General features: G+C 49.0%; 2 protein-coding genes across 2 annotated transcripts in view; both read left to right on the top strand.

Moving 5' to 3' along the window:
• Nucleotides 1-5669, top strand: part of ephb6 (eph receptor B6) — a gene marked incomplete at both ends in the record, with an annotated part of 26370 nt that extends 20701 nt beyond the window's left edge. The window contains 7 exon segments of the mRNA XM_084444603.1: nucleotides 360-476; nucleotides 940-1187; nucleotides 1610-1828; nucleotides 4426-4575; nucleotides 5026-5210; nucleotides 5305-5463; nucleotides 5564-5669. Of these exon segments, the coding sequence (XP_084300729.1) occupies nucleotides 360-476; nucleotides 940-1187; nucleotides 1610-1828; nucleotides 4426-4575; nucleotides 5026-5210; nucleotides 5305-5463; nucleotides 5564-5669 (1184 nt within the window).
• A 4072-nt stretch (nucleotides 5670-9741) lies between these two features.
• trpv6 (transient receptor potential cation channel, subfamily V, member 6) overlaps nucleotides 9742-10000 on the top strand; it is a gene marked incomplete at both ends in the record, with an annotated part of 7973 nt that continues 7714 nt past the window's right edge. Inside the window, one exon of the mRNA XM_084445063.1 lies at nucleotides 9742-9872. Coding sequence (XP_084301189.1) covers nucleotides 9742-9872 — 131 coding nt within the window. The remainder of the gene's footprint in view (nucleotides 9873-10000) is intronic.

Below are 10000 nucleotides of genomic sequence, written 5' to 3' on the forward strand. Positions count from 1 at the left end.
GGAATGAATAGTTCATTAATTTATTCAATGATTCATTCATTTTTGTAAATCAGTATCGATACCCAGCCCTAGTATTAATGTGTTGCATAACTTGGCAGCCATGTAATTAAGGTTACAGCTAAGAAAACAGGTTTTAGTAACACTAACCGAATCGATATTGAATCGAATCGAATTGAATCGTGATAATCGATTCTGAACCTTGTGAATCGGAATCGAATTGATTCTTGAAATTCGACTCGATACCCAGCCCTACCCTCCACCCCGCGGTCCAGGGTTGCCGGCCGGTCGAACACAGGGGCAGTAAAACAGATACGCCCTCTGAACCGGACGGGACTCACTCTGTGTTCTGCTGCCGGCAGGCGGGGTGAAGTATTACGTGGACCCCTCCACCTACGAGGACCCCAGTGAGGCCGTCAAAGAGTTTGCCCGCGAGATCGACCCGGCGCACCTCAAGATCGAGGAGGTGATTGGAGCAGGTAGGAGGCCGGAGATCAGCCCAAGGTCAAAGTTTAAAGACAGAGCATTGAAACAATAGTGGAGTAAGGGAGAAGTGAGATCACTTTTGGAAGACGATACAATCAAGTACACGTTTTCATAACTCTTAAACCTGCCCCCTCCCTCCCAACTCTTTAAACCTGCGCCCCCCCCAACTCTTCAAACCCGCCCCCCCCCCTTCCAACTCTTTAAACCTGCCCCCCCTCCCAATTCTTCAAACCCGCCCCCCCCAACTCTTTAAACCTGCCCCCCCCCTCCCAACTCTTCAAACCCGCCCCCCCTCCCCCCTCCCAACTCTTCAAACCCCCCTCCCAACCCTTCAAACCCCCCCCCCCCCCAACTCTCCCCCCTCCCAACTCTTCAAACTCCCCTCCCAACCCTTCAAACCCCCCCCCCCCCCAACTCTCCCCCCTCCCAACCCTTCAAACCCCCCCACCCTCCCAGCCCAGTTCGGGGAGGTGTCCCGGGGGAGGTACCGCCCGCTGGGTCGTAGGGAGGTGCTGGTGGCGGTGAAGACGCTGCGCTGGGGGGTGACTGACCGGGAGAAGGGGGTGTTCCTGAGCGAGGCGGGGGTGCTGGGCCAGTTCGACCACCCCAACGTGCTGAAGCTGGAGGGGGTGGTCACCCGCAGCCCCCCGGAGAGGATCATCACGGAGTTCATGGAGAACGGACCCCTGGATGCCTTCCTCAGGGTTAGGACTACAAAGAACTACAAATCCCATCAGCAGCCTGGTGGCATAATAGAGGACTACATCATGTTGAGCCACATGTGCAACAAACAACTGAAACTAGAGCTCACACAGTTCTGCACTGTAAGTGTTTCCTTAAAGGGATTGATTCCAATGCTCGCTCTCTCTCTCTCTCTCTCTCTCTCTCTCTCTCTCTCACCCTCTCACCCTCTCTCTCTCTCCCCCTCACCCTCCCTCTCTCTCTCTCTCTCTCTCCCCCTCACCCTCTGTCTCTCTCTCTCTCTTTCTCTCTCTCACCCCTCTCCCTCTCTCTCTCTCTCTCCCTCCCTCCCTCTCTCTCTTTCTCTTCCTCTCCCCCTCTCCCTCCCTCTCCCCCTCTCCCTCCCCCCCCCCTCTCCCTCCCCCCCTCTCCCTCCCTCTCTCAGGAGAATGAGGACCAGTTCAGTGTGCTCCAGCTGGTGGGCATGCTGAGGGGGGTGGGCGCGGGCATGCGCTACCTCTCCGAGAGGAACTTCGTCCACCGCGACCTGGCGGCCAGGAACGTGCTGGTCAACTCCAACCTGGTGTGCAAGGTGTCCGACTTCGGGCTGTCGCGCCTCATGAGGGGGCTGGACCACAACGTGCCCACCTACACCGCCTCGCTGGTGCGTGCTGGGAAATGTAGTTCCTCTGGTCATCACGTCACGGTCGCTAGTGAAGTTTAGAGTCTAGTTGTCTCAGCGCCACACCCATGAGAGTTATTTTGCTGATGCGCTACGTAAGCTACGCTAACTACGTTACTGCATGCTGCAGATCTCTATCTGGGTCTGGGACACTTCATGACAAAATCTAGTGCTCAGATCCTGCCAATTCAATGTTTTCCCTGCGCCACCAATCAGGAACGACTTTCGCGATCAGGCATTCCCACCCATAGATATGCCCCGCCCATCTAACCTGGGCTAGCGTCTCTCATTGGCTGCTACGACCTGTCACTCTTTCAGTTCTGACCCGTTGATACGCCCTCAGAACACCAGCTTGGGTGGAGAAGTGGCACAGACTCTATTATGTATTCATGCGGAGCGCAGAGATTCAACGTGATATTTGAGTCTGGAGAGAGACTAAGAGTCTAGTTACAACTAGACAAAGGAAAATGTGTGTGCATGCTGAAAGAAGACATAATAATAGCTTTAATGGTACTAAAATAGGTTGAATCAACTTCAATTGCTGAAAATAGCTTAAATAGTCTAAGAGGAAATGGGTGGGGAACAGTTTAAACTGAAAATGGCTTAAAAGGCTTAACGCACCAGTAAATGTATAATGAGTCACACTGTAGAATGAAACGAAAGTGCTATGTACTATTTAGCTAATGAAGTAGTAAATGAAGTACTTGTCCACTAGAGGCCACTTAACTAGTCATGAAAAGTCTCATGTGTGTTCACAGGTGTATCTAATATCGCCTTAATTACGACTGCTGCTAGAGAGCATTAGTGTCAAAGTGCTGCACGGTGTTCAACAAATGCTCACAGCTTGAAAACTATAAACCGTAGAGATTAGATAATCACATTGTTGGAATCAGCGCAATCATGTGATATACATACATTTTAGTGTATAATAGCCTGTGTGTTTGAGCTACTAAAACTGTAGGCATGGCAACAGTTTTAGTCTGTGATCTGCCCATGAAGCTTGATCGTAACCAAGGCAACCGAGCTGAACATTCCACCATGTGTGTCAATGGCATGGATGTATTAATAGAATAGGTCAATGGGCAGCATGGCGCTCAGAAAATGGTCAGAGCTTGAACACTATGAGCTGCACAGCTTAGATAATGACACCGTAGGAATAAGCGGAATCGTGTAATGTTTAACATGTAATAGAAACTGTTAAAACTGTAGCCGTGGCAGCAGTCAACAATGTGTGAATATTTGCTGCCACCACTCTAAAATCTGAACATAAAAGAGATCAATACAAAAAGTAAATGGTAAATGGACTGCACTTATATAGCGCTTTTCCACCTTAGCGGCACTCAAAGCGCTTTACAATGGCCTCTCATTCACCCATTCACACACACATTCACACACCAATGGCGGTAGCTGCCATGCAAGGTGCTAACCTGCTCATTGGGAGCAATTTGGGGTTCAGAGTCTTGCCCAAGGACACTTCGACATGTGGACAGTCGGAGCTGGGATTCAAACCACTGACCCTTCGATCATTGAACGACCCACTCTACCAACTGAGCTACAGTCGCCCCTAGTAGAAGCAGAATTAAGCATGCAAAGCTGAAAAGAAGTTTAGATGGTGAAAAGTGTGGTGAGAGGAGATAGATGGCGAAAAAAGTGTAGAGAAGAGGCAAGGCAAGTTTATTTGTAGAGCACATTTCAGCAACAAGGCAATTCAAAGTGCTTCACATGAGACATTAAAAGCATCAAGACAAAGTGCCACACATAAAAGGGCATATAAAATGAAATGCAAAAAAAGGACATTTAAAACAAAATGCAGGAAAAATAAAATACAGGAATAAAAGTTACAGTGCAGTGTACGAATGAATAATTATATGATTTAATAAAAAGCAACGGCAAAAAGAAAAGTCTTCAGTCTTGATTTAAAAGAACTGAGAGTTGCAGTTTGCAAGTTTGTTCCAGATATGTGGAGCATAAAAACTGAACGCTGCTTCTCCATGTTTTGTTTTCACTCTGGGGACAGAAAGCAGGCCTGTGCCTGCAAGAGGAATGAGTATGCTAGAGAACTAAAGTGTTGCACTTCTTTCAGCGCTGCACACTACTGACTGTGGCTCAGGAGGTAGAGCGGGTCGTCCAATGATCGTAGGGTCGGCGGTTCGACCCCCAGCTCCTGCTGTCCACACGTCCTTGGGCAAGACAGTGAACCCCAAATTGCTGCCAGTGAGCAGGCTGGCATCTTGCATGGCAGCTGCCGCCATTAGTGTGTGAATGTGTGTGTGAATGTGTGAATGAGAGGCCATTGTAAAGCTCTGTGGATAAAAGCGCTATATAAGTGCAGTCCGTTTACTATTTAATAAAGGAACGTGCTTATTTGATGTGAGCATTGTAGAAGTTCCGGAGGTTTCTCTTCCATTTGCTTGTATCCAAAGAAACGTAGTTCTCCAAGCTGCTGATAAACCTCTTCAGCGCTCTCTTGTCCTCTATCCATCTCTCCCTCTCCTCCTCTTCCTCCTCCCCCTCCTCCTCCCCCTCCCCCTCCTTCTCCTCCTCCTCCTCCTCCTCCTCCTGCTCCTCCCCCTCCTCAGGGCAGTAAGATCCCCGTGCGCTGGACCGCCCCAGAGGCCTTCCAGCATCGCAAGTTCAGCTCATCCAGCGACGTCTGGAGCTTCGGCGTGCTGATGTGGGAAGTGATGTCATACGGAGAGCGGCCGTACTGGGACATGAGCAACCAGGAAGTGAGTGGGCGGGAGCAAAGGCGGGCGTGTTTAACGGACGAGGACGATGCGCAGCGATGGCTGGACAGAGCGGTCTCTCTGCATGGTCTCTGCTGACCCCTCCGGTCAAAACACAGACTTACATTTGTCCTCCGTCTTTCTCTCCCTGGCTTCCCTCCTCCACCCACGTTCTCTCTCTGTCTCTCTCTGTCTCGCTCTCTCCCTCGCTTTCTCTCTCTCTCTCTCTCTCTCTCTCTCTCTCTCTCTCGCTCTCACTCCACTGTCTCCCTCCATCTCTCTCTCCACTCTCTCCCTCCATCGCTCTCTCTCCCCTCTCCCTCCAACTCTCTCTCTCCCCTCTCTCCCTCCATCTCTCTCTCCCTCCATCTCACTCTCTCCCTCCATCTCTCTCTCTCCCCTCTCTCCCTCCTCTCTCTCTCCCCTCTCTCCCTCCTCTCTCTCTCTCCCCAGGTGATGAAGGCGGTAGTGGAACAGTACCGCCTCCCTGCCCCCCAGAACTGCCCCCCAGCGCTTCACTCTCTGATGCTGCAGTGCTGGCAGGTGGACCGGGCCGACCGGCCCGCCTTCGACACCCTCCTCTCCTCCCTGGACAAGCTCATACGACACCCCGCCTCCCTCAAGGCAGAGCCCTCCCGGTACGACTACAACTCCCATCAGCCACTGCTCACACGCTGCTTTCGCTGTATGTACCGTTACCGTTCTGAGGTTTTCGATCCTCTCTCCCAGTAGAAGCTCCTCCCAGCCGCTACTAAGCCCCACCCCCACGGATCTGTCGTCGGTGGCGACGGTCAGTGATTGGCTAACGGCGTTGAGGATGGACAGATACAAGGAGGAGTTTGAGCGGGCGCACCTGGACACGCTGGACAGAGTCAGCCGACTCACCATGGAGTGAGCGCCTTTCTAGCCCTCCTTTTTTCACTGACCTCACCTTTGCAGCTTTACGCCTAGAGAGAGTTGAACTTTGACCTTCTCTGCCTCTCTCCCCCAGGGACGTGCAGGGCCTGGGGGTCAACCTGCTGGGACACCAGAGGAAGATCACCAGCGCCGTGCAGCAGCTGAGGACACACCTCGCCCAGGGCCAGGTGGAGGTGTGAGGGGGCCCTCACCCAGGGCCAGGTGGAGGTGTGAGGGGCCCCTCACCCAGGGCCAGGTGGAGGTGTGAGGGGGCCCTCACCCAGGGCCAGGTGGAGGTGTGAGGGGCCCCTCACCCAGGGCCAGGTGGAGGTGTGAGGGCCCCCGCTCCAGTCTGCCGCCACACCGCCGGTCATCTCTACAGAGCCGCCCGCGGCCACGCGGTGCAGGACAACAGCACGTTGACGAGGGAAGAACAGCGACCTCGACGATGACAGTGGACAGCGATGACCAGAGTTTCATCAGAGACTGTAGAGCTGGACTTGGTGGTAATAGTGTCTTTGTTGTCCGAGCAACTCTGATCACTTGAGGGGAATAAAAGAACGCAGCAGAGAGGTGGTCAAGGGAGCGGCAGGAGGAGGAGGAAGAGGAGGAGGAGGAGGAGGAGGATCTGATGAACGAAGTCTCCAGGAACTAGTTTGATCTCACTTGTTTGCTGTAGTTTGCCTCCTTCTCTCTTTTCCAGTGTACCTCCCCTACCTCTCTCGTCCTCTCCTCCTTTCTCCTCCTCTCTCGTCGTCTGCTGTTCTCCTCCTCTCTCCTCCTCTCCTGCTCTCACTCCCTCAGCGTCTCCCTGCTGTATCTCTCTCTCACCTCTCTCTTGGCTCCTCCTCCCTCATTGACAGAACAAAACAGTGAAAATGTTTTGTTTTTTTACAAGAGCTTCACAAACGTTTCAGAGACAATCAAAGACTGATTTTACTGTTGATATCATAGACATTGTTGGATTATTTGTTGAGTTGCATTATCACCTCCTTTGTACTCAAATCGACCTAATGGCACCTGACTCAAAAGCACTAGTCACATTGGTCAGTACAGTATTGCATGCTCGGTGACTTCTAGAAGGGTTAAACCATTGACTTGAGAAATGAGGGGGTGCAATTATATATCCTGACAGAAGGAAGTCCTCCATGGATTCTAAAACCTTTCGACTCTTCTTTGCAGAATAGAATTAAATAGAATCTAGAACCATGATTTAAAAATAATAATAATTTAAGTTTGGAGGTAGTTTTGATAGTTTAAGGCTAGTTTCAAGTGTTTTTCTCACAGAGGTCTGAAAGACACAGGAAGACTGAAGTCGATGGACTTTAGGTCCATTATTATTGAGGTCTGACTGACTGCTTTGCAAACGCCCTCTCACCTGGTGCACAAACCAAGCATCTCACCCCGACCCCTGACCCCTGTACAAACACAAGACTAGATCCAGGACAGCGGCACCCACCTCAATGTGGATATTTCACACTTCACTTATTTTAATTTGATCAGTAGAGTAAAGGTCACTGAGTGATTTGAGCTGTGAATGTGGAGTCGGTTAATTTGACAATCTGTACAGAGGAAGGAGAATTGTGTGTGTGTGTGTGTGTGTGTGTGTGTGTGTGTGTGTGTGTGTGTGTGTGTGTGTGTGTGTGTGTGTGTGTGTGTGTGTGTGTGTGTGTGTGTGCTGTAAATGAGGTGCTGCGTGTATGAGTGTGTGTGTTTAAAATGTGTGTGTAAGGTTACACATGAATCAGTGTGTTTTTTTGTATGAGTGTTCACCACTATTCCACAACTGTGCAAATTTGTAAAATAAAGAATTTTATTTAAATTACTGTACACGCCTTTAACATTTGTCTTCTCTGCAGGTTACAGATGACTCTGAAGCGCTTTCTAGTATCTCAACAATGCCAAGAATCACCTTCACATCTATAGGAATGAACTTCACACTCGGTCCCACCGATCAGCACTTTTCAGCGCAATCGGATCGGCGATCTGCTGAGGTCAGCAGAACGCGGAGACCGTCCAGTCAGCACATCAGATCCCATCTGACCTGAGGGATCCTTACAGTACAACCCTTCAGGCACATGTCTGTCTGAGCCCAAACACATTATACACAACGAGACCACCGATGATAAAACACTCTTTCAGCTCTTTTGTTTCCTGGAAGCTGACTTTAGTGTGTCTCACAACAGGATAAGACACCTGAGGTGAGGAAAATGATAGGAGACACAAACCGACCTCAAAGTGAACTTGTTGTGATGTTTTTGTGTCTTTATGAAGATGCGACCACATGGCAATCCGCTAGTTGATGTGACTGTGCAGCGTGAGGTTTGGCATCTTGAAAACAGCTATTATCTCAGCAGTACCAATGACAGTCCGTTCCTGGGGCCTGTTTTCAGTACTGACCTCATAAGACACTGCTCGGCGGTTGACCACCATGTTACTCATCACCTATATATGGCACACCAGACCACATCGTCCAAACACCCTACTAGCATGGCAACTGGAAAGCATATTTCAGCTTGTTTGTAATGTAATGTTGAAGTGAATTGTCATTTATGTCAATTAGATAAGTTGAAAAATCATTTTGCATAGAGTGCTGCTTGGGTGTGAAAAAAAAAAAAAAGAGCGGGAAAAAAAAGATAAGAAAAAATAAAAGTTGTAGTGCTGTTCTGTTGGAGGATCCTCCAGTGTTGTGAAGAAATCTGAGGCATTCTAGAAGGAAATATATTTAAAGGCTTTTTAAATGTACAGTATTACTTTCTTGAGCGCCTCATATTTCTTCAATGTGTCAATCAAATAACTTCCTCTTCAGGATGTTTCTATTCTATTCAGCGGTGTTCATCCCTCGTTCATTGTCTCATAAAAACAGGGATGACCCGTAGGGTCGCCTGGTCATCGTCTGAAGAGGAAAAGTTCCGCTCTAAGGTAACATCCGTGGCCTACCTGACAATTAGAGACTCCGTAACGTGACAATTACCATGTTTATGAGCTGCGCTGTTGACACATGACTAAAACAAAACACGTTAAATCACTGTCGTTGTGTCAGAGAGGACAGAGGACTGTGAGCAGCAGGCCTCTTCCCAGAATGCATCACTAAAAGTCCAACACTATACTGAGTGACCAACGGGGACATCATCTTAAGAACGTCACCTTACAGGCTGTGATCGCTGACGGTGCAGAGCACAAACCTCGTCTAACCTTTTGGTTTCCGATTGCAAATGGGCGCCCAGACAAGTGAGAAGTCTGCAGCTTCCAAACCAGTTCTCTGGATGGTTCACTGGGATTAGTGGGCTTCAAGTGTTGACAGTCATGATGTTGCAAGCGTTTCATGCTGGTCATGCAGGTGAGGGGATTCAACACTAGGGGCATCATGAGGAAGGAGGGGCCGTCCTAAGTTTAGGGCTTAGTAAGGGGGTAGTAATTATGTCAAGAGAGGCCACACAAATAACGTTTCACATTTGAGAAAATATTGATTTTCTCACCTTTAAAGGCTCAAAGTGGCCACTTGTTGCGAGACTATTGGTCTGTCTACGGCCCACTCACATTCAGACTGATGTTATGAAATTCCACCTGCCAATGCTAATATAGCCACTCCCCTTCCACCTGCCAGTTTCTCTCCCTCCCCTCTCTCTCTCTCTCTCTCTCCCTCTCTCCATCCTCATCTTGTCCTCCTCTCTCTCTCTCCATCCTCATCTTGTCCTCTCCAAAATGCTCCTCCCTCATTTTTCTCCTGCCTATATAAAGGTTCTCACCAAACCACCACCTACTCCGCCACCCAACCTGTGTTTGGTGCTCAGTAGATCATTAGATCAACCTCTTCACAACATGTGTTTGAGTGTCGCCCGGGGTTGAGAATTAACCGCTGTCTTCCATAAAGGTACGTTTTGTATTGACTATATAAGTAGAATTAAACGTAAATCGCTCTATTTCTGTGTTTTAGCAATGCCGTTATTGTGAATAACTTTGGCCATTGTCCTCAAAAGGGAATAATTATACAGTATTGAAATTCAGTTTGTTTTATTCCTATTCTATTTTAATAATGACAACAAAAAAAACTCAAAGCTCTATTATCATGTAATAAGAATGTTTTAATTTAGTTTAGTTTACGTTTATTTAATAGTACAATGTGCACCTACAGTACATTAAATGTTTGCAAGAAACAAAGAAGATGGGCGCACCAGATTTAGCTAAAAGCTACATTCCACCTGTAGTCCTTACATGAGTCAATGTAATATGATTTTTCTCAGATAATCTCCGCCAGACGGATCACAGAGCATGGCTCCGCCCCTCGCACGGTCCGCTCCAGCCGAGCTCAACCATTGGTGGAGCCAGCTGAGGTTCCGACTCCAGAACAAGAAGGGCTGGACTGAGATGCTGGATGAAACTTTTCTACTTCAGAGCAAACAGTAAGAGCTTTCCTACTGGTCAGAGTCAGGGTCGGTCTGTCAGTCAGCCAGTCAGTCAGTCAGTCAGTCAGCCAGTCAGTCAGTCAGTCAGTCAGTCAGTCAGTCAGTCAGTCAGTCAACCAGTCAGC

Source organism: Borostomias antarcticus, assembly GCF_949987555.1.
Source record: "Borostomias antarcticus genome assembly, chromosome: 10".
NCBI classification, from domain to species: domain Eukaryota; kingdom Metazoa; phylum Chordata; class Actinopteri; order Stomiiformes; family Stomiidae; genus Borostomias; species Borostomias antarcticus.